This window comes from Dipodomys merriami, unplaced genomic scaffold, assembly GCF_024711535.1.
Source record: "Dipodomys merriami isolate MVZ:Mamm:240054 unplaced genomic scaffold, mDipMer1.0.p SCAF_25, whole genome shotgun sequence".
NCBI lineage: Eukaryota > Metazoa > Chordata > Mammalia > Rodentia > Heteromyidae > Dipodomys > Dipodomys merriami.
Window position 1 is genome coordinate 21,206,876 of NW_027203937.1, and position 25,025 is coordinate 21,231,900.

General features: G+C 38.4%; 1 protein-coding gene and 1 pseudogene across 1 annotated transcript; both read right to left on the bottom strand.

Moving 5' to 3' along the window:
• Window positions 1-5,165: 5,165 nt before the first annotated feature.
• Window positions 5,166-6,088, bottom strand: LOC138836260 (olfactory receptor 2D3-like; annotated as a pseudogene).
• An 11,904-nt stretch (window positions 6,089-17,992) lies between these two features.
• Window positions 17,993-18,949, bottom strand: LOC138836544 (olfactory receptor 6B9). Its single transcript, XM_070035330.1, has one exon. The coding sequence runs from the start codon at window positions 18,947-18,949 to the stop codon at window positions 17,993-17,995; it is 957 nt and encodes a 318-aa protein (XP_069891431.1).
• Window positions 18,950-25,025: the final 6,076 nt, after the last annotated feature.

Here is a 25,025-nt window from a genome sequence, read left to right on the forward strand (position 1 = left end):
TCAAAGAAATTGATGTGACATAGGTCCAGTGAAGTCTCATAAGCTATATGAAAACATTTATTCAAAAGCAAACCTTTCATTATAGTTACAAAATAATTCTAAAGATCATGAAGTGTAAGGAATGAAAAGTTAAAATAAAAGCTGACTGAATACTAGGATTGTATCCCTTGTATAAATTCATTTAGTTTCAGCATAAAGAAGGTTCTTTGTCACATCTTTGCCTCTTTGATAATATTACTCAGTAGCATTCTTCATATACTCCATATGCTGTGTTGCTGTTTCATACATACTTTTATCTCCTTTGTCAGTAATATCACAAGTTACCATTGCTTGGGTATATTATGATAGCAGTAAAATATTAATTTCTTTGCATTCAATTTTAATTTTCTTTAAGTCTATGTAAGATAGTTACTATGCCTAATATACAGAAGAAAATCAGTCTATACAGGCTGTCAAAGAATTAGCTTAATGTTAATATAACATTTCAGCTAGAAAAATGCACACTATTAAGCCAAGTCATGCTATGGAAAATGACTAGATAGTTAAAAAATCATATAGAACCAGTTCTTACTCCCTTACTAAAGAAAAATACTTGAGTGAGTCTAATGTATATCTATGTACTGCCCACTTACATGCACAGATGTAATTAAACATAACCATAAAAATAAAATGAGCATTTGTCAACCTCTTGAGTTAAAGGAGTTTGGGGTCTACAATAAAAATACAAAATTAAAAAGAACACAATAATAACTTTCACTCAAAATATTTTAAGTGCATGAACATTTCACAAAATAAAATTTGAACAATAAAATGGATACATAAGGATACCATACATAGAAGCTCAAGAATTAAAAAACCTCATATTTAAAATGTAATAGACAATAAATAAATGGTAAATATTATAGGAGAATTACTAATGGTTCACTTCAGCTATAATAGAGGCCATAAGAGGATCACAGTCTGAGGTCAGTCCTTGCAAAAACATAAAACCTTTACTAAATGTTAAAAAAATACTAGGCACCAATGGCTCAAGCCTGTAGTCCTAGCTCCTCAGGTGGCAGAGATCTTGAAGCCAGCCCTGGTAGGTAAGTCCAAGAGACTGTTATCTCCAATAAACAACTCAAAATAGCTTGAAGTGGCATTGTGGCTCATGTGGTAGAGTACCAGCCTTAAGCAAAAGAGAAGCTGGAGGGCAGCATCCAGACCCAGAATTCAAGCCCCAAGACCAGCAAAAAAATAATCGACTAGATTATGGCTCAAGTAGCAGAGCACCTGCCTAGCAAGCAGGTGTTCAAACCCCACAATGACCCCCAAATGCAGCTTTATTATTTTTTTCAAACAAAAATTATTTTCTTAAATTAGGATAAATTAAATAATAGTGGAGGATGTGTGCTGGAACAAGGTGTGGTAGAGATTTGGTTAACTTGGCTTTTAGTGACAAAGGTGAGGAGAATCTTCAGCCCTGGCAGGCACTCTGTTATACTGTGAAGAGCTTAGCCATCTTCAGAGGAGCTGCAGAATCTGGCTCATGAAGAATTTCTACAGTCTCTAAAAGCCAGATGGAAAAAAAGGGAAGTGTAGAGAGTGAAAGGCAAAGCTCTCCTCCTCCATGAACAGGATCAAGATTGGGGTTCCCTGAAAAGATGAATCCCATCAGCATCTTAACTGCTCTCACCTGAAGTATTGGCAGGTGCACACACAGGAAGTGAGTGTAGTGATGGAGAGGAAGTACTAAAGGAAGAAAGGTGCTGCACCTGTGGCCTGCCAACCATTATCCTAGCAGGCCACCTCTGTGGCCTTTTCCCAAGTGTACTGAGGTTGGGACCTTATCTCTGAGACTTCACTCCAACCCAGGGAGCACTGCTTTATTAAAGAACACCATCCCAAATGCACTAAGAAACCTGTTAGGAGAATTTTTCTAAAGGATGTTTTCCAACCTGAGTTTCTGAGACTTGTTATAATTATACTATTCCCTGGAGCAATCAGAGCTATTAAGTTTTTTAAAAAATCTTTCTATCCTAAGAGATCCCTGAGGTATTTAAAAATAAATATCTGAAACAGAAATACCCTGAATCTCATCTGATGTCACTTACCACCCTGAAGGATTTCAAACAACCCTACGGATCGCTGGGATCTCCAGACCTTGGACATTTTCAAGTAGAAATTTCAGTAATGGTAATAGAGCAAAACGAAGCTGATGGACAGATAGCCATCTCTTAGTGTCTGTAGAAGAGTCATTTCAGAACCCCAAAGATACCAAAATCCTGGATGCTAATGCCCCTTACATAGACTGAGTAGTGACGCACATCCTCTATATTGTAAGTCATTTGGAAATTACTTTTAGTACCTAAAATGTCCAGTTATTGAGTCATTTTTTTAAAAAATATGTATTTTTATGATGTATAATTGAATACTTGGATATAGAACCTAATAACAGAAAGAGCTGACTGCTTACCCTTTATCCTCTTCATTATAATGCAAGACTGAGAGTTCACAGATTTTGGACTTGAGTACATTTTTTGTTCAGAGTGCTCTAACTGCATTTGGTTATTGGGAAACCATACACAAGGTACTTGATGCAGAACAAGATGGTAGAATGCCTGCCAAACAAGCACAAGTATAAGGACTTGAATTCAAACCTGGAATACATACATATATATATATATATATATATATATATATATATATATGTATGTATATACATATATATGTATATATTTATACATATACATATATATATATATTTATATATACAATAAACAGTTTTTATTGAAGACAAAGTAAAAATTTAACACCATCTTTTCAGGACTATCAAAGCTGATAGTATCATCCACAAAGGTATGTCCACCTGGAGGCTCTGAAGATGTCCATCTTGGAAGAAAGGTCTTCGTCAACGCGATTAAGGGACTTTCTGAGATGAAGTCATCCTGGTTTGGGGTGGGCCCTAAGCCCAATTGTAAGCATTCTCATGAAAACAGAGAAAGACACAGGGATAGAGTAAAGATTGTAAGATGAGAGTGGAAGGGGTTGGAGTTAGGCTGCCACCGATGAACATTGCAAGTCACCAGAAGCAGGATGAGAAGGAAGCTTTTCTACTACAGCTTGGAGAGGAACTTTGCTCTGCTGACGCCTTATGGGTGTTCCTGACCTCCAACACTATGAGAGAATATATTTCTGTTGTTTCCAGCCCAAATATCTATGATCATTTGTTATAATAGCCCCAGGAAACTGCTACAGATGCTCTACTTGTCTATGCTCCTGCTTTGTGTTATTCTTCTTTACCATCCTTTGTCACTTTTCAGCCACCAGACAAACCTTTTCTGTCTTCATCTCAAATATAAGCTATTAGACTTTTTTTCTCTTTGTGGAACCTTCTTCCCTAAACCTCTCCTTGTTCCTATTCTGGTCATGGTTCAAATGCTAATTTCTGTGAGATATAGTGAATCCTTTAACTATAAGATCCCTTTCCTAGCCTCCCGCAGAAATTTGCACCTCATCCTTCCTTTGATTTGTTGATAGAGCTTGTTAACATCAGAAATGTTATGCACATGCTTATTTTTTTAATCATCCTTTTCAAAGATGTAAGTTCAATGGGGTATCAATATATAGAATTAAGACTATTTCTTAATCTCAACTCTCCCACCCAGATGTTAACAAAGCCAGAATGCCACTACTATCTGTCGCTCCCTTCCTGAGTATTCCCAGAGAGAACCAGAATTTGGAATGAAACCATTATTTCTCCAAACAAACATACATCTTGAATTTTCCCATCTTAAAATCCATTGTCGCCAATTCAGGGAGCACTCTTGGCTCCTTTTGATAGAGGAGATATTGAAGTCTGGTGAGATGCTGTGAATGTGTCTCCAGTGGTGCTTTACCCTAACAGAGAAGTCCAGTAATACAGGTCCACCAGTGAGAAAAACCTGTGCTCAGGATACATACGTGATTGATTCATTTTCTCATACCACCTCCAATTTCTACTAAAGACTTGCCACCTCCAATAAATCTAAAAATTTCACCTTATCACTTAAGCATATTCTGTGTCCCTTTGGGTCAGGAGGATTACTGTTGGACTAGAGGCACATGGTCACACAGTTAAGGGCCATGACTTAAGCCATCCAATGACTTAGATGCATCTGATGATGACACTGGAGTATCTTATAGTTTCTCCATATCAGCTGAGCTATATGATACATACATTGGCATTTAAATGTTTTCATTTAAAATTTTCTTTTACTTTTAGCTTATTTTTATTGTCTAACACATTGCATAAGAAATCACCAAATAAGGCAGGCTTTTTGTATTTAAAAATGATGAAGAGGCCAAGTCATCTCACACAGTCAGCTCCAAGTCACACGTTCATATGTTAGCTATTCTCCTCCACTCTCCACAGAGGAAGGCTTAATGGAGCAAAGCAAGATCAGACCCCTAGAGGGAAGGGGAGCAGGCCCGGCAGAGGGGCATGCTGGGAGTACCTGCTTCTGAGGCATTTCTCACATGACAGGTCTAGTGTAGGAAGCTGCTTCTCCCTTCTAGTTCCCTCAGGGCAGCAGTTACTCTTGGAGGGAAACAATGTGTGAGATAAGAAAGATTTTTTTCCAGCAATATATGATTCCCAAACCTTGTTGACTGTGATGACAGCCCTCTGTTTGGGGGATTGAATTGGTTATAGCATTAGTTTGGACTTTAGAGATTAAAACCATATTCCCAGTGTCAAAGCAGCAGGGAATATAAGTATTGGCATTTTCTCACAGGAAACTCTGGAATCTAGCTACCTGACATCTGCCAGGATTTTAAGGTCCTTAGATGGATGATACAGGCATGAGGGTAACACATATGGCACGTAGCTGTGGGGTATAGGGCCAAAAGGAAATACCTCCTGGGTGAAAAAGGATCACCAAGAAGACAAATGGAAATCTTGTTCAATGTTTAACAACATTTTTTTAGTATAGTGGTTAATTGTCTTCTGTGGGACAAATGAGTTGCAGCCAAAGAGAATAAACTTGAGCAAGATTGCAGCAGACAAACTTTACTAGAGACAAAGGGTGTACCTTGCTGACATTTATTCTCAGACTGCACATGGCTCCAAATTAAACCTGTCAAAGATGTTGAGCTTTGGGATGTATCCACGCCCCTGATCATCTACAATGTGCCAGCGAGGGGATCTATCTTCTAAGAACTTTCCGTAATGCCTCCTTCACATCCTTGTTCCTTAAACTGTAAATGAATGGATTCATCATGGAGGTTATGATGGAGTAGAACACTGAGATCACTTTGTCACCTTCATTCATTTTCTTAGCATTTGGCTGCATGTAGGTAAATATTGTTGAGCCATAGAAAAAGATAACAACAATGAAATGGGAACTACAGGTAGAGAAGACCTTGAGCCTCCCCTCCCCAGATTGTATTTGAGTCACAGTAGAGATGATGTTCCAGTAGGAGAACAGGATGAGAGACATGGGACCCAGGAGGATTACCACACCCATTGCAAAGATGACCATCTCAGCTCTGTAGGTTTCTTCTGAAGCCAGCTTCAGGAGTGCCGGAGGCTCACAAAAATAATGATTAATTACATTAGGTCCTCGGTATGGGAGACTCAAAGTGAATGTGGTATCTACTAGTGATACAGATACCCCACTAGCCCAGGACCCTATGACCAGCAGCGTACAAAACCCCTGAGTCATGATAGTGGAATAGTGCAGGGGCTTACAGACTGCCACATAGCGGTCATAGGACATCACTGCTAGAAGTGAACTTTCTGTACATCCCATTATAAGGAAAAAAAACATTTGAATTGAACACCCAGTAAATGAAATGCTCTTTCTCATCACCAGAAAGTGAATTAACATGTTGGGAACAATGGTAGTAGAGAAGCAGAGGTCAGTAAATGACAGGTTTTTCAGGAAGAAGTACATTGGCCTGTGAAGTCGAGAGTCAACATGAATTAGGAATATGATAAGCAGATTTCCAAATAAAGTCAGCAGGTAGATGATGAAAAATATCACAAACAGTAGGATCTAGTCTGATGATCTGAAGAAAGGCCCAGCAAGATAAATTCAGTCAGATAGGTTTGGTTTTCTTTGCCCATAAATGTTTATTCTTGTCTACTGATGAACATAAGAAGGCATTCAAGTGTTGACCATTACAGGACAGCAAACCCAGAAAATGAAGTCCTCATTTGGAAGAATAATTCGTTCAAATATTTATAACATTTATTTTCTTATTTTTTCACATCCCTGTACTGCTTCTGTAGACATTGGGTTGGTGCACTGAACCCTGGACACACCCACTTTGTGATCAGTGCTGGCAGTGCTATTGTCTGTATAGCTTTTGTTTAACAACTGTTGGATGATGCACAGAAATATCTTCTCAGGAAATTACATGTTAGGAAGTTTACAGGTAAAATTACAGTTCTGATTATCTGAAACAAAAGAAGATGGTATAGATAAATGAATGTTGAAAAACATCAATAATTCTCACTTGAGTAAAAAAATCCTAGTATGTTTGTGTTTTGTTTTCTTGTTTATGGATCATAGGGCTGATTTTAGCACATACAAATAATCACTGGACCCATTTTCTTTTTTCTTTTTCTGCTAGTCCTGTCCCTTGAACTCTGGGCCTGGGTTCTATCCCTAAGCTTCTTTTGCTCAAGGCTAGCATTCTACCACTTGAGCTACAGCACCATTGCTGGCTTTTTCTGTGGTTAATTGGAGATAAGAATCTCACAGACTTTCCTGCCCAGGCTGGCTTCAAACTGTGATCCTCAATTCCCAGCATTCTGAGTAGCTAGGATTACAGGCATGAGCCACCAAGGCCATATTCTATACAGTGGATCATCTGTCATCTTTCCAAGCAAAAAAAAGCTTTTAGTTGTGTTATAATCCACAGTCTTTGCCCATCCTGAAATTCTTCATTGGATTATAGGAAACAACCCTTAATTATGATGCTGTCAGTGATGAGTAAGACAGAAAGGACTTTCATTATGTCTACAAAAGAAGAAAAATGTGTCTAGCCTTAAACAGCACCACAATGCTAGCCCTTCATAAAGACCAAATACAGATACAAATACAGCTACAGATACAAATACAGATATAATAATTGAATATTGGCAGTGTTTTATCTGGCATAATAGTGTCTGACTTCATTCATGCTGCAGTTTGACTCAGAATATCCAAACAGAAGGATAGATTAGTAGAAAATCAAGCACTGGTCTGATGCTCTAAAGCCAGGAAGGAAATACTAACCAAAAATCTATGATTTGGTGTATATCTGCAACAAATAAAGATTATGATGACTGGATCCAATCTAATGGATAGGAAGATGAGAAAGAATTAGGGAAAAGTCACAGTGGCTGGGCCTCACACCTGGAGTGTTGTCCCTGAGCAGGACTGAAGCATTAGTATTAGAACTGTTCTTTAGAATAAGGTAGTATCAGAGGTGCAAGTTAACCCTCCTGAAGGACCACCTTGAGAGGGGAAAATTGTAAGACTGACAACACATAAAAGTTATTTACACATAAGACCCTATGTTTAGCTGGCAATTGAGGAGAAATATGACCAGAACCTGTTTGTCTCATCTACCTGTTTGTCCTCATCAAATGAGGATTTCTCTTGAAGAAATTCCATCTAGAGCCAGCTGCCAGTGGTTCATGCCTGTAATCCCAGCTACTCAGGAGGCTGATATCTGAGGATCATGGTTCAAATCTAGCCTGGGCATGAAACTCTTATCTGCAATTAACTTCCAAAGAGCCATAAGTGGACCGTGGCTCAAATGGTAGAATGCTAGCCTTGACCAAAAACAGCTCGGAAGCAGCACCCAGACTCTGAGTTCAAGCCCTAGGATCAGCACAAGTGAAAAAAAAATCTATCCAGATTGGGTCTCAATTGAATCTAGCATACTTTGCTGGAATATGCATTGCTTTTGAATGACCAGGAAGATAGAGTCAGAGACTACTTTGAAGGATTGGAAAAATCAAAGGGAAAGCCTTCCCTTTCACTTGAGTTTGAGATGACACAAAAGGCTCAAAGAAAAACAGTCTCATCCTTAAGTGCTTCAAAATTGTGATTTATAATGTGTCATGGTAATTGAACAGAATTCGTGGATTGCCACCAATATTTATTAAAGCTGAAGAAGAAAAGAAAATACTATGCCGCAATATAAGCATAGTTTTAAGAAAATGTTTGTTTCACTGGATATGTTCATGTGTGTTTGCAAGTGTGAATGGACTTGGCTATCATGTAAATTGTGTTCCTTTTTTTGTTTGTTTGTTTGTTTGTCATGGGGCTTAAACTCTGGGCCTGGGCGCTGTCCCTGCGTTCTTCAGCTCAAGGCTAGTACTCTACCACTTGAGCCACAGCGCCACTTCCAGTTTTCTAGTGGTTTATTGGAGATAACAGTCTCATGGACTTTCCTTCCCGGGCTGGCATTGAACCTAGATCCTCAGATCTCAGCCTCCTGAATAGCTAGGATTACAGGCATGAGCCACCAGTGCCCGGCTTAAATTGTGTTCCTTATACAGGCCATTATCAAAAGCTATTGTTATCAGTAAAATCCTCCTTGCTGATCACATTCTCAATTACATTTTCACTACTTTATTATGCCAAGTTTTTATGAAATGAAATGTGCTTATTTCTATGTACAATGTGGTGAGTGTTGGCTTATGTGTGTAACAATAAGCTTTTAAAGGTACTTATTAAGTATTCATGACTATATGTTTAAAAGTCTTCCTCTCTGAAATGACTAAATTTCATTACGCTGATCACTATTACTGCATATATCGGCATCTCTTGGTATGTTGTAAAGCTTTAGGAAATGTTGTCTGGCTGAATGGATGTATAAATTACTGAATATATGTAGGAATAAATGGAGTCTTCCTCACACACAGGACCTGGCATATCCTCAGATATTCCTAAGTGCTACTCATCCTAAATAAAGCACAGTGTGAACTTTAGAAGATAGGGCTAATGCGGGTCCACCTAGATGATCTCCCTGGAGTGGAATGATGCTTTGATAAAGAGAAGCACTGGCAATATCACTTGAGTTACTTGTATAGGCAAGAGGACATCATTGACAATTCTTCCAATAAGAGGAGAAACATATCTTCCATTTTCAGTCTTTTCCCACTAAGGACTGTGTTGCTATGCTTCTGGTGCCCATATAGCCAGCATGAAGATGCACAGTGTTCCAGGTAATAAGTGGCCAATTGCAGGAAGCTCTATCGCACATAGACAGGGCCCTATTATGGATCCAGTAGGTATCACCAAGAAGAGATCATAAGAAAAGGGAAAGAACGCTGGTACTTACCAGCGTTTAAAGAGCTGAATACTGAATGGTCAGAGGGGAGGAAGATTCTGATAGCTGGGTTACCAGACTGAGTAAAATGATACCTGTTGTTTCTTGGGACTCTTGGCTCCCAAATTGATGCCCTATGAATCCAGTAGCAAAACTTCTAGGGCTGAGGATTCTAGAGAAAATAGGAAAAAGAAAATAATCTCTCAATGAGATGGAAGGCTGTAAAAAATAAGGATTTGCTCTTCTCTCAGGATAGATTCAAGGTTTCTGGGTTTTGAGGGCTTGTTTTCTTCTTTCAGGATGATGCTGGTCCCTTCAGCATCTCCCTCCTTACCTGGAGCCCAGGGAGCAGTCTGTCCCCACAAATAGGATCTAGAGATGAGTCGCTCTCACACAGAGTACAGTAGAGACCCAGAGATAAGCTACAGATATTGATAGAGTTGGGGCCTGTGTAGTTCTCAGCCTTCTCTCTTGACAGCTAGAGCATAACTGGAATTTGCAGTAAATCCCATTTCAAATTCTTGATGTATTTTTGGCTGAAGCAAACTCTTTCTTTCCAAGCACTGACATAGATCTGAACATTTTACAAAGAGGAATTTTTAAAAGGTTAGTGTCCTGAGAGGTGATACAAACAAGATATTCCCCAGGGTTTCCCTCTGGAGTAGCTCACTTTATTACTTATTCACACAATGAGATGCCTTGGGACATTTACATCTTGTTGATTTATAATCATAGATGGAATTCTGCAAATTTCCTCTCCTTTCCAGCCCTTCCCTAAACAACCAAAAGTTTTGTGTGTTTTGAGCTTTATAAGGAACCCACAAAGCCACTCATCAAAACTGATCTTGTCTCTGCTGTGTAAAGTGCCTGTAGACAGACATCTTTGCATAATTAACTTTGAGTTGTTATAAAAAATGTAAGCATGTATCCTTTTTCAGTAGCTTTCTAATGAAATTGATGTAATTTTTTATTTGAGCGTATCATGGTCTTTGTTAAGTAATTTAGCTGATATTTAAACATATATCTAAGAAAAATGTAAAAATCGAGTATTTGGATTATATGTCATATGTAAGAACATTTCGGGAGAATGAAATTGAGCAATTGAGTATAATTGTAACTTTTTACCCATATTCCCTTCTTTTAGAAAAGGGCACTTTTTTCTGGTCTAAACTATCTGAATTTTCATTACAGGATAAACAGATGCGATGAACATTTCTGTTATATTTATCTGTCTTTTGTGTGGTGACAATATGATAAAATGACTTTTTGCTTTTGAATTCAGGGCCTGGGTGCTGTCCCTGAGCTGTTTTTGCTCAGATCTAGCCCTTTACCACTGGAGCCACAACTCCACTTCTAGCTTTTTGGTGATTAATTGGAGAAAAGAGTCTCACAGATTTTCTTGCCTGGGCTGTCTTTGAACCATGATTTCCACAAGTTCAGCCTCTGGATTAGCTAGGATTATCAATATGAGCCACTGGTACCTGGCAAAATAAAATGATTTTGCGATTTCAAAGTATCAGTAATGGTTTATTCGTAACTCCTTTTGAAAATGGATCAGGATGCAAAATCAGCAGGACACACCCCCCCCAAACAGTAGTTTTTTTCTATATTAATAATGAACAGGCTGAGAAAAATGATCAAGAAAATAATTCCATTTACAACAGCCAGAAAAAGAGTGAAATAGCAATGAATAAACTTAAGTAAGGAGGAAAAAGACCTCTACAAGGAAAACTATAAAACATGAAAGAAATGAAAGAAGACTCTAGAAGAAAGAAAGATGTTCCTCCCTAACCTGCATGTACGGATTGACTCAATATTGTGAAAACAGCTATAACCCAAATCAATATACCAACTTAATGTAATTCCCATCAAAATCCTAATGTTATTCTTCACAAAAACAGAAAAATCTAATTTGCCACACCGTGGAGTCTGTAAGAAGCAGAACAATGCTTTCTGCAGGTATTTCATATCCTAATTCCTAGAACCTGTGAATGTAATCTTATCTAGTAAACAGAAATGATGATTGCAATTAGAACTAAGTCTGATAATCAACAGCCTAATATAATCATAGCAGTCCTTGAAAGTGGAAGGGAAAGCAGGGCAGTCTGAGACCTAACTGATTGTTAGTGGCTGTAAGGAATGATAAAAGAAATCACAACCTGGGAATGTAGGTGAGTTCTAAGGGTTAGAAAAGGTAAGGAAATAGATTCTCTCACAGATCCTCTAGGCCGATGCCTTGAGTTTAGTTCAGTGAGATTCATTTCACTCAGACTTCTGCTTTCTGGAACAGTAGGATAATACGTTTGAATTACTTAATCTGGTCAATTGGTGTAAGGGAGGTGAAGGGTAAACAAAGGAGGAGGCTGCAATGCTTGGTAAGAAATATATGCATTATCCTGCCCATGTAATTGTAACCCCTCTGTACAGTATGTTCTCAAATAAAATAAAAAATAAAAAAAAGAAAAGAAGACAGGTGTGAAAGCTTGATATCTTACATACACAGTCTATTCTTTCTCAGAAGCACAGAAGAGTCCAAAAGAATAGCACAGAAGAGTCCAAAAGAATCTAAGGATTCTAAGGATCTAATGGCTTGTAATCCTAACTATTCAAGAGACCAAGAGGATTCCATAATTTGAAGCTTGAATGAGCAGAAAAACCTGGGAGATACCATCTTCAATTAACCAGTAAAATACTGGACTGGAGGTGTAACTCAAGTGGTAGAGCACCATCATGAGCAAAAACACCAAGTAAGACTGAATTGCATTAACTTGAACTTCTTTTAAGTTACCAAAATCTTCACCACCTTATCTATGGAGCTCCTATTTCAATTATAGTGAATATTTGGACTTAGAATACCACCTAGTGTTCAATAACATAAAAAACAACAGGTTTAAGTCACAAGATAAATAAAAGGAGACTGAAAGTTTACTTTTGGCAAAGTCCTTCCTGGCCCTTATCAGTGATTCTGTAGGCCTCAGCAAACACTATCTAACCAAAGGAAAGAGGGTTGCTTTGCTGCTCTCTGGCATATAGAATAGGTAAATGATAATCAGGCTTCGAGAAGGAATCCTTCTGGCTGGAATCCCACTTACTTTTATTTGATGAAAAGAGAAGCTTCAGCAAAACCTCCATAAGACAGATTTATGAGAACTTTTTTTTATTTCAATAAATATCATTTTATATGATTGGAGGTGCCTTGGGTTCCTCCCCTAAGTATCCTCCTTTGGTCTCACTGCATGTGAATACCTAGAGTCCTGTATCACTTATCATTTCCCAATGTATGCACCATTTATGTCTCTGAGCTTAGCATACTTCACTTAACATGACTTGTCCTAGTCCATCCATTTCCTTGAAAATGGCATCATATTATTCCTTCTAATGGCCATGTAATACTCCACTGTGTATAAGTACTACAATTTTTCATCCACTCATCTCTTAGAGGGTATCTGGACTGTATGTTGGCTATTGTGATTAGTGCAGCCAAATAAATCTCTCATCATTGCTTTGATGGTTCTTTTATTCGCCCTCTCTTCTTCACTCTCCCTTGAGTTGTTGGTTTTGGAGAGTAGAATGGTCTTGGTTGCTCGTGAATTTTGTGATCTTTTGCTGTGATTTATGCATCTGGGTTCAAGGTTTACAGAGGTCGTTAAGATTAGGTATTAGGTGCAGTGGCTGTAGGCTGTGGTTTTCTGGTCTTCTTTTGGGCGCTGTGCCGTTGGTGTGCCTTGGAGAAGCGTGGGCAGGCTTTTGGGTCCAGCGGAATGCTGTCTCCTGCACTGTATCTAATGGTGTCATGTGTGGGCATGCATAGGCAGGCTTTTGTGCCCGGTTAGGCGTGAACCACAGGGCTGTGGGTTGTCATCGGCTTCACTCGCCAGGATTTTCAGGTAGGCTTCTGGGGTTGGCTGGTTCCCTGGAGCTGTGGGGAGGGCATTTCATGTAGGAAATGACTTATGTGCTTTGGAGGAAGGCACAGACCTAAGGTGATATGAGTGGGTGTCCCACTCCCCAGTGGGCCTTTGGGGATGTCTGGGTGCAACCTCTGGCGCTTGGGCTGGGGAAGCTTCTAGCACAGGATTGCACAGGATTGGGCTTTTTTGTCCAAGGGGCCTAGAGCTCCTCCTACAACAGGATCCGTCCAGGGATTGCATTGGTAGCCTTTGGCACCCTGTTGGGCACAGGCCCCTGGCACTGTGGTCGGCCAGCTGCGTCCCTCTGGGGAGGTGCACAGGTGGTTAGGCTGAGCACAGATGCCCAGCGAGGCACGGGCAGCGTCCTGTGCCCTGCGTGGTGTGCGTGGAGCAGCTGTGAGCGTTTAGAGGCCCACTGCGTGAACTCTCCCGCATTAGAACCGCGGAGACCGTTCCGTGAGGTTAGAGGGCCCACCAAGTCCATTCCCCGAGTTAGAGGCCCCGCTTTTGTCTACTTGCCTGTCAGAGACCCTCTAAGCCTATTTCCAAGGCCCCCTGTGTCCATCCCGGGGTTAGAGACCCGGCCTTGGTCATCTCCTGGAGTCTTTTGTGTCTGAAAATGCCGTTCGAGGCCTGTACAGCTGAGGCTGCCTTACCCAGTTCCAAGACTCAGCCACAGGAGGAGGTATGTTATTGCTGTCTGTTGCCTCACTGCTGGTAAGGTTGAGCGGCCACAGGAGAGCCACGGGAAACAAGGAGTGGGGAATGGGAAGGAAGAAGAGAAAAGAAAGTTCCATGGCTTTCTCCAGCAGGAGCCAGTAGCTGCAGCGCCATGCTGGGCGCCTGCTTTGGTTTCTGTGTTTTTTTACCTCTTGTAGAAGCAAGCTTAAATTTGAATCTCCTCGGTTAGTGCCAAACCCTGATTATTTCTAGTTTGTTTGATGTGGTCTAGTTTGCTTGTTGTGGAGTTCCGTGCTAGAGGCCCTGTTCCTCTGTTTGAGCTGAGAGAGCGCAGGTTAATCCCTGTCACTACTCTGCCATCTTGATTCGCCTTTATAAGAACCAATTCTAGGCTACAGTTTTGACATACAATTAGGATTCTAACAGTAACCTCAATTATCAGGGCAAACAACAAAAACCTAGTTTCATTCAGATTGTGCACTAATCGTCTGTGCACTAATCTTCATGAAATAATTCACCATGTGCAGAGTCTGAGATTTCTTTTATGTTTATTTATTGCTATGTAACATACCATTCTAACATTTATTCATGTACTTAAGAACAACCTCATTTTTATTTGCCACAATTCTGTGGTTGAATTAATAAGGCAAACCTGGCTAGGTGGTTTTTAAGATTGTAGATCTGAGAGATCTATTTTCTTGAGAAAATGCCAAGTCTTTCTGCCACTGTCTATGCTGGGATTCTAAACCTCCATAAATAGTGGGTTTGGAACCCTGTGCTTTGGGCTCTTTGGGATCTGGCCTATAAACAAGCAAATTGATGCCTTCAGGACCCCTGATATGGAACTTTTCTTCTGGGGCTGGCTTTGGACCAAGATCCTCAGATCTCAGCCTTCAGAGCTGCTAGGCTTACGGGTGTGTGCCACCAGCACCCAGCTTGCCATAAACTCTATTTGTAGGAAACGACAGTGTTTAGTTCTAGATCTGTTTAATTATGAACACGTTTTTCACTTTAGCAAGGAACTTACAAGTCATCTGAGTATAAGAATGTACAAAACTTTTCACATACTGAAGAGTATTTAGCATTCCTCTATGTGTTGCTCATTAAATGTCAGTCAATAGTGGCCCTATTTTCAAATCATTTTAGCAATCAAAGCTGCTACCACATATTACCTAAACCTTACTAGAGGTATATATTATTTGAGGTTATCCGGGGAATTGGAACCAATAAAATATAGAGAGATATGAAAGAAGGGATTTATTATAGAAAAAATTCTTTTTTTTATTGTGAAAATACTGTACAGAGGGGTTACAATTACATGGGCAAGATAATGAGTACATTTCTTATCAAGGATTGTAGCCTCCTCCTTTGTTTCCCCTTCCCATTCCTTCCCATCCTCCCCCCCCCCCCCGCTCCCCTCCACCCAATCCTCCCCACCTCCCTCCCCCCCCACCAAAGTTGTAAAGTTCATTTTCGACATAACGACTTGTACATCTCATTGTTGCAATGGGTTCACCTGTATCCCTATTTAAATGATTTGTTTTTCCCCTTCCCCTCCACAAATTATACCGACATCAAATACAGTGAAAGCAGGGGTTATACTGTGGGGGAGGGACATACAAAGCAACAAAGATAATCTTATAAATGTGTTAGAAACAATTGCATGAAAGAATAAAAAACATTTGAATATATATCTTGGGGTTCATTTCCCTAACATCACCTTATCTGACCTTTTCTGCTTAACTCAGACATATACTAGATATTGCAAATAAGGGAAACCATGGGACCTATATTTCTTTGGGCCTGACTTACTTCACTTAATATGTTTGTCCAAGTCTTTCCATTTCCTAACAAATGGGGCAATGTAATTCTTTCTGATGGAGGCATAGAATTCTGTGTGTATATATACCACATTGTCTTGATCCATTCATCTACTGAGGGGCATCTGGGTTGGTTCCATATCTTAGCTATGGTAAATAATGCTACAATAAACATAGTTGTACTGGTAGCTTTAGTGTGGTCTTATTTGTAAACATTTGGGTAAATGCCCAAAAGTGGGATTGCTGGGTCATAGGGGATCTCTATGTTGAGTCTTTTGAGGAACCTCCATACTACTTTCCAAAGTGGTTGAACAAGTTTACACTCTCATATAGAAAATTTTCTATAATTCCTAAATTTTCTAATTTTCTAAAATTTCTCATGTAATTATGGAGACCAAGAAGTTCTACAACATTCCAGCTGAGAGTGGAAAGTGAGACAAGAATTCCATTGATATACTTAAGTCTAAATCTAAAGGCTTGAGAACCAGATGAGCTGATAACTCCCAAAGAGAAGCCAAAAGACTGCAAATCAATGGTAGAGCTTGTGTAGGTCCCTGGTCCATAGGATAGTCCTGAGGACCAGACACTGATGTTCAAGGACAGGAAAAGATGGTCATACCAGCTCAAAAAGAATAAGTACATGCAGCCTGAAGGTAAACAAAGTAAAACTAAATATTAAATGTGGTTTCTAACATTTTAAAATACATGGAATGTTCATTATAAACTCTTAGCAGACCCATGTTTCGTTAATCCATTCATTTATTATTCCCATTAAGCCAAAGAGAATTTGTCTCTTTTTGACTAATTTTTATAATGATGAAATGGAAGCATATGCTGTGTGGTACAATCTTTCTTTTGTTTGGAGTTATTATCCTTCAGTAGTTTCAATTCAACATGTCAGTTTGTGAGTACAATGCATATTAATGTGTAACCCCTTTCATCATTCTCCTCCTCTCTCCCAATCCTATCCATTCCCTCAATTTACCTAGCTCCATTTTCACATATGTACATTGATATTATAACTCTCCCTTACTTCCTCCCACCTTGCATCTGTTCCAGCTTCCTGTAGGGCCATATGCATATATACACAAACATGTTAACTAAAGTAAAGCATATATGGAGAGGATTCCAGTGGTGTAACTCCTTTGAATAACTAAACATTTAACATAATGGTAACATCTTTCTTCTACTTTTTTAAAAAGCAAAACAAATGAGAAAGTAGATGTCTGAGAAGCCTGGGAAAATTCCTTCATCAATGGTGAAAAACAGATTCAGCAGTAGAGACCAAGGACATCTTAAAAACACGTGTCCTATTGCCAATGTGAATTTTTCCTTTATCTGAAAAAGAATGGTCTTTAAGGAACAGTCACTTGTTCATCAAAAATGTATGTGCAGAAGTTTCAACCAGGAATGGAATTAAAGCAGGAAATCATAATGATTTTCATTTTCTCTGTGTCATAATAAGTAATGAATTCTCTTTTATAGTGTTTCTGTTACCCACTGAAGGAAGTTTGCCTTTCATTTTTTTAAATTTCAAAATCAACCAAAATGAGAAATCATTAAGACCAATTGATTATAAAGAAGGCAGTTTCTAAAGTCTTTGAAACAATTGATAGTGTGTGTGTATGTTGTGTGTGTTGTGTGTATATGTATATGTGTTGTGTGTTTGTGTGTGTACATGTGTGTGAACTAGAACTCGGGGCCTGGGAACTGTCCCTTAGCTTTTTCACTCTACCACTTGAGCCACAACTCCACTTCCAGCTTCTTGATGATTAATTGGAGTTAAGAGTCTCATGGACTTTTCCTATCCTGACTGGTTTTGAATTACAGTCTTCAGATCTCAGCTTCTGGTGTAGCTAGAATCATAGACATGAACCACCAGAGCCCAACTACATCTATGATATTTTGCACAGCAAAACTTTTCTTTGTGCACTCCATTTAAGTGAAAGAGGACTTTGAAAAAAAGTCAAAATGAAATAATCCTCCCAACAGAACTCTGAGAAGAATTAGATAATACGTATTTTTCCTGACACAGTCTTCTTAAATGATTAAATTACTTTATACTACTTTCATTAACACAAATATTTTTGAATTTTGACTCATTCATCTTCTGACTTATAAAAGGAAATATTTAAATAAGACCTGACAGAAAGGGAAATTTCGCTGATCACTGTTTCCATGTTCCTAAACCATTTTCTAGGTCCATATGTTTACAATGTCGACTTTCCACTAATGGCAGTGGGTTTAAGTGATTAAGACAAATGCTAAAGAAGGCTTATCAGTGTGTCTTCAGCAAGGGGGATCTCTCAAGAAAAGGGCTTGTCCACTTGCTATGGTTTTCCTAATGCCATCCTTGACTTCCTTGTTCCTCAGACAGTAGATGATAGGGTTGAGCATGGGAGTGAAGACTGCATATATTGCTGAGATCAGTTTGTTAGAATTAAATGAAGCAATGGCCCGAGGTCGGACATACATGAAAATCACAGCAGTGTAGAAGATGATGACCACTGTAAGATGAGATGCACAGGTGGAGAAGGCCTTTCGCTGTCCAGTGGCTGAGGGTATGTGTAGGATGGTAGAGATGATGAAGACGTAGGAAAGGACAGTGGCTGAGAGAGGAAACACAAGTATGACAATTGCTAGCACAAAGTCTACTATCTCTGCCATAGATAAGTTCATGCAGGCCAGTTTGAGAATAGGTGACACGTCGCAGAAAAAATGATTTAAGATGTTATTGCCACAGAAAGAAACCTGGGAGATAAAGTAAACTTTGGCCATGGAGATGGTGAAGCCACTAACCCAGGAACTAATAGTCAGCTGTACACAAAAGCCTGTGGTCATCATGACAGGATAGCGAAGAGGACAACATATGGCCACGTAACGGTCGTAAGCCATGGCAGCTAAAAGCACACATTCAGTGCAGGCAAGTGAGATGAAGAAGTAGAGTTGGGTCATGCATCCCAGAAAGGAAATGGTATTGGGATGAAGTAGGAATCCAGTTAGCATCTTAGGGACTGTGACAGATATATACCAGGCTTCTAGAAAGGACATTGTACCCAAAAAATAGTACATGGGCTTGTGCAGGGACCCAGTGACCCATACAGTGAGGATAATGACCAAATTCTCTAACAGCACCAACAGGTAAGTGATGAGGAAGATAAAGAAGAGCAGAATCTGCAGCCAAGGGGCAGTAGGGAAGCCCACGAGGATGAACTCGCTAATGTTGGTGATGTTTTCTTTCCACATGTTAGGACCACCCCAAGACAAAACAATTTTTAATGATAATAACACCAATTAAAGCAGAAGATCCACATTAGCAGCACAGAGCTCTCAGGCTGGGCTGCGGGCACTTTGTTATAAGACATTAGTTCCTAGTTACGATGGTAAATCATGGAAGGCTGCAAGTCCTCTCCAGAAAAAGTCAAGCTCATCAAAGCAGAATGATGAAGTCAGATTATGATTTAGGTCTTTGGATCTGGGTCAAGAAGAGGTCTTCAAATAAGAGCAGGAGAAAACACTTTCTTTGTCAATTTCTTTATTTCAGAGTCAGCTCCTAAGGCAAGATAGTTGAATAAGCTCCAGTAAAGTAAGGGAACAGGGAAGTTCAAAACCTGGAGAAAACAAAAGCATTCATCCAACAGAAAAAAAGAGTAGAAGAACCTGCTCAGGAGAACCATTAATTCTGGCCTATTTGTCAGCTGTGTTGGGTGTCTTTTGAAGTCTCTGGTAATGATTCTCTGCTTATATGTAGAGTCATGGCTTAAAGAGTTAATGAAGAAAAGGCTACACTTTTAGAATATTTGAACACTATTTATATGGCTCCTATTAATACAAATAATAGCCTCTCCATTTTCCCTCCTTCCCTTCCAACCCTTCTCTGTGTGTAATACTTACAGTGGTTACCGTTTTATCTATGGGGACTATGTTCCAAGGTCCCTAGTGGAAGTTTGAACCTGTGGGCAATAGCAAATCCTATATATATTATGTTTAACCTATACATAAATACCCATGGTAAAGTTTAATTTATAGTTTAAGCATAGACAGTATTTTCACAATGAAATATTTATTAATAAAAAAGAAAGTTGATGGTAAATATAAAAAGGCATAGCATGATTTCAACAACTATAGCTAATAATAAAATAAATTAGCAATAGTAATTTCAAAAATGAAAATCATCTCTCAAAATTGCTTGTTGTACTATATCTCTTCACAACGTTGGCATATATTTTCTTCCCTTATTAATTCAATGACTTACTTTTCCACTTATAGTGAGTAGTTTATAGCTTTTTTGCATATTCTAATTGTCAGTATTATTGGTGTTATGTTAATGGGGTAATTATTATGTAAAATAGGGGTGTTGGAACAAAAGTTCTGTGACAGTTTATCTGATAACCAAAGAACAATTAGATGACTAAGAGAAGAAGAGTACAGAGAGTATGTATATTTTGAACACTGATGATTCATGGGAAAGTAGGAAAATTGATTTTATCATGTTACTCACAATGGTATGCAATTAAAAACTTATGTAGCTTATTTCTGGAATTCTCTATTTGATAGTTTGGAACTGTAATTAACTGTGTGTAACTGAAACCATGGAAAGCAAAAGTATAGATAAGGGGAAAATATTCATATATATGTATACATTCATAAATACACATATATACATATATATATATATATATATAACCACACTTATATAAGGAAAGCACAGCAAATACATTGGAACAAAAAATTGGAAGGCCCAAATTCAAGAGTATGATTTATTTGTGCCTAACTTGTAACTTGTGCCATAACAGTTTTTTAGGTGCTCCAAGGAAGAAGACATGCCTTCAGATGGGAATTTACTGAACTTTCCACTACCAAATCATGAATGTCCACCTTCTGATATCTCGCTTATTCTGTCCTTCTCATCTTCTCTAGATTGCATTTTTTCAAGAAACTAAACAATATTTAATTAATGTCTATTTCATCTTTTTCTGTGAAATTCATCCTTTCATTAGAATTTATTGGAATCTACAATGTAATAAGCATTATTTTGGATATTTAAAGTCACTCAAGTAACAAAACACATAAACACAAGAAAATCTATGTAGCTATATCTGAGTGGGAGAAGACAATAATGCACTTAGAATATAGACTGGGACCACTGGGTGCATTGCTCTAGAATCCAATTTTCTTTCTTTGTTTCTGGTACATAGATAGATAGATAGATAGATAGATAGATAGATAGATAGATAGATAGATAGATAGATAGATAGATAGATTGATTGATTGATTGATTGATTGATAGATTTATTGTCAAGGTGATATACAGAGGGGTTACAGTTACATAAGTAAGGCAGTGAGTACATTTCTTGTCAAACTTGTTACTCCCTGATTTTTCTCCCATTTCCCCTCCAATCCCTCCCAAGTTGTACAGATAATTTCCAACATATTCTTAGAAATGGTGGAGATTGGAAAGATTGTGGTTTGAGGGCAAGTTCAAATCAATGCTGTTTTAAAATACATATGTGATGGGCATAGATGATGCTTTTCTACTACTGCTACATTGCAGACAAATTCAAGTCCTTCTCATCTTATAAATGTTTATTTAATTTTTTTAAATTTATTGTTATTGGAAAGGTAATGTACAAAGGGTTACAGTTAATTGCATATGCCAGATAAAGAGTACATTTTTTGAACACTATCACCCCTTCCCTTGCTCTCTCCCAATTCTGGGACATGATAAGTTACACAGATCTCTAGGCATTCATACAGAATGAGACCAAAGAAGGATATTCGTAGGAGAGGATCACAAAGGCACAATAGTTATGTTCATCTGATCATATAAAGTAATATTTGTCAAAATAAACTCCAGGAAATGCATATGGGGCGGGGGGTTGTTTATTGCTGTTCTGCATTATTTTCCTTTTGTCTTGTTTATTCATTTATCTGTCTTTGGAAGGGTAAGAGGGAGCACAGAAATAATGGGACCAAGGGTGAACAAATGCAACTGTGATACTCACTGGACACTATGTTGAAAATGAACTATACAAAATGCTCATTTTAAATTAGCAGCATGTAATCCCGGCACTGAGGAGACTGAGACAGTTTGTGAATTTGATGCCAGTCTGGGCTATAAACAGGAACAAAAAACCAATAAAAAAATAATTTCCCACTCTATGGGATGACTCCTCACCCTTCTCTACATCTTTTAAGCCTGCCATGGATTAGGTAGTTCCAAACACCGAGGGTGTCAAGATAAAAAAGACACTGGAGTTATTTTTCAAAAGATACAACGAAACCGAGAACTGTAACATAGTATAACATGAATTACATTAGAACATTGAGTACTGTGAAAATAGAGACTATTTCTTTCTACAGAGCCCAGAAAGCATTCAGAGAGAAGATACAATTTAGACTGGATGAAGCATTGCAGAGATTCGGAGGGAAAACAAAAACCAGAAAACAAAAAGGTTATAGAGAAAAGAGATGGAAAGTTAATGATGGGATGCTTTAGAATTTGATTAGAAAGAGCTGGTGGAATGACCGGGAAAAAAAGAGTGAAAGAGAGAGAAAAGGGTGGTGTTTCCTATGAATCTCATGTGATGTTAGGAAAATGAACCCTTAAATATGTATTTTAATGTTTTCGTTTCTTTCAGGCATGTGTTTCTAACGCATTTATAAGATTATTTCTTTGTTGCTTTGTATGTCCCTCCCCCACAGTGTAACCCCTGCTTTCACTATATTTGATGTCAGTATAACATGTGGAGGAGATGGGGACAAACAAGTCGTTTAAGGATTCAGGTGGACCTGTTGCAACAAGGAGAATTACAAAATGTCATGTCAAAGCAAGCTTTACAATGTCGGTGTGTGTGGGGGGAGGGGGGTATGATTGGGTGGGGGGAGGGGGGAGGCTGGGAAGGGAGGTGAAGGGTAAACAAAGGAGGAGGCTGCAATGCTTGGTAAGAAATGTATGCATTATCCTGCCCATGTAATTGTAACCCCTCTGTACAGTATGTTCTCAAATAAAATAAAATAAAATTTAAAATTAAAAAAAAACTATTCTTAGACTTTTATCCTGTAACCTTCTGCTAATTCTCCCCATTGCCAATCCACACACGAGATGTTGCAGAAAGATTGCCTTTGGTCATACTGTAGTAAAGGAGCTGAATCTCACATCTGTGTTCTCTACTAACAGACTGAGCTCCTATTATTTGTAAGCTTTAAATTTTATGATAGGACAGTATTGCTCTACTGCCCTGGATACACAGGTGAAGACACATGGGATTACTGTCCTGCAGTCCCTCTTGGCCAAACACTCACCCACCTTTTTTATTTGGCCTTCAACATCTTCACTACTCACCTCTGCCTTGGCTATCTCCAGGCTTATATAATCTCTAATAATAATAATAATACTATCTACCACTTGCTAGGTGTATGTCTTACAACATAATATATATCAACCCTATTTGAAGACTATCTCTTCACTCCCACAACAACCTAGAAAGATAGATTTTACTGGTCCTGCATTCTTGTAAATAGATTTGCTAAATTCATACAAGTAAAATGTAGCAGATATGGAATTATAATTTAAGATTGTCATTATGCAAAATCCTTTTTTCTAATATGCAGTAATTTAGCTTTCCTTATTGCTTTCCACCACTGTCTATCCTGCATCATATTCCTAATTCATATCTCAGATAGCATGCATACATAATCTGTTCTTTTCTATCCTGATCTCTTTCTGATCTCTCCTTTTGACATTTGAAAGAAGTCTTATTTTGGTCAAGGATTTTTTTTCTGTCCAAATTCCACAGCAATGAATTTACTCTTTACACTCAAACTGACTTGTTATGATGCATCCAAAAATTTCAAAACCTAGAAAGTTTAATTGTTTATCATGACACATAATTGATATAGCAATTTATGTAACAATTAAGACTTCCTAATACTTTATATGTTCTTCACATAACCCTAGCTGAAACCCTATTGTATCAATACTTTGAATCTACATCACACACTGATCTCTGATCCAGTCATTTACTAGCTGTGCCCCACCTATCGCCTGACTCAGAGCATATTTATTAGAGTAGAAGTTGACACAGAGGAAGAAGGGGGCCCACCTGTCCCGTCAAAGTCATAGGATTTGATGTATTTACTTAGAAAATGCTCTAAGAGCGAAGTAGATTTTTTCAGGAAGGGAGTGGAAGCTAAATGATCTAGGGGAATAGTGAAAACAAAAGGAAGAAGTTTTAGGGTGGAAGATTGGGTTAAAGAGTAAAATACAAGCCATAGAAATGGTAGCAAAAATTCCACTGTCTGAGTAAAAACAACACTCCCTGAGCACTCCTAGACTCATGACTGCTGAAATATAACCATGAACTTGTGACTCACTAGTTTAAAACCATCAGAGTTTCAAGGCTGAATTCCTTCTACTGTGAGACCCTTCTGATCTGATATCCACATTTCCCTGTTTTCTACCATTTTGCCTTTATTAGAAACAACCCAAGCTTGAATAATAATTTGTGTCTCTTCACTACAGCATTCTTTTTAAGAATATGTAGCGGCACATATTCTGTTTTTTATCCTAAGGAATTTCTAACTCTTACCACCTGTCCCTGTTCCTATTCAGATTTTGTCTTCTGTCAAACCACAGCCATTTTCTACTCATAACCCTCAGCTAAAACCCCTCTGGTTTTTATAACCCTTGGAACCTGACAGCATCATTTCACAATAGTATGCATAATGTTGCTTAGCTGTCACTAGCCTTAGATTGTGAACACCTGGATAATGTTTCATCCTTTATATTTCTAATTTTCTCTACTATTGGTTACAGGTCCTGATTCAAATTTAACACTCGATAAGTAAATGAGTTGTGATATTTAATTAAGATCAGGTATCTCACCAAACTGCCTTCTGCTTATTTTTCTTCAAGGACTTGGGGGAGCAGGCCATCTTGGTTGTGTCTGGCTTGGAGACTTCAGTTCAGTTATTCCATGGTCAAATCTGTGGGCAGGTGTACTCAAGAACATAGCTTACACTTGTCATTGTCATGTTGCTTGAAAGGAATTTCAGAAAACAATCAGAAAGGAAAACGGCAAGAAATAAAGCAGAGATTTTGGAGCAGTCTAACTTGAATCCTGGAAAACTGCTTCTGTGTGAAGTTCAGGATACCACACCTTTGATTCTGGAACTAGGCAAGATTCTAGGGTCCAGACAAATTATAAAGAAATAAAAACTTATTATGTCATTGAATCAAGAAGTAATGCAGCACCATTTCAAATTTAAAATTCACAGGTTACTTCACAGCCTACATCTTTCTATGATTTTCCTCTTTCTT

Bases quoted from the DNA above. Each gene is read 5' to 3' on its own strand.
- LOC138836544 (XM_070035330.1), bottom strand. From the start codon at position 18,949: ATGTGGAAAGAAAACATCACCAACATTAGCGAGTTCATCCTCGTGGGC.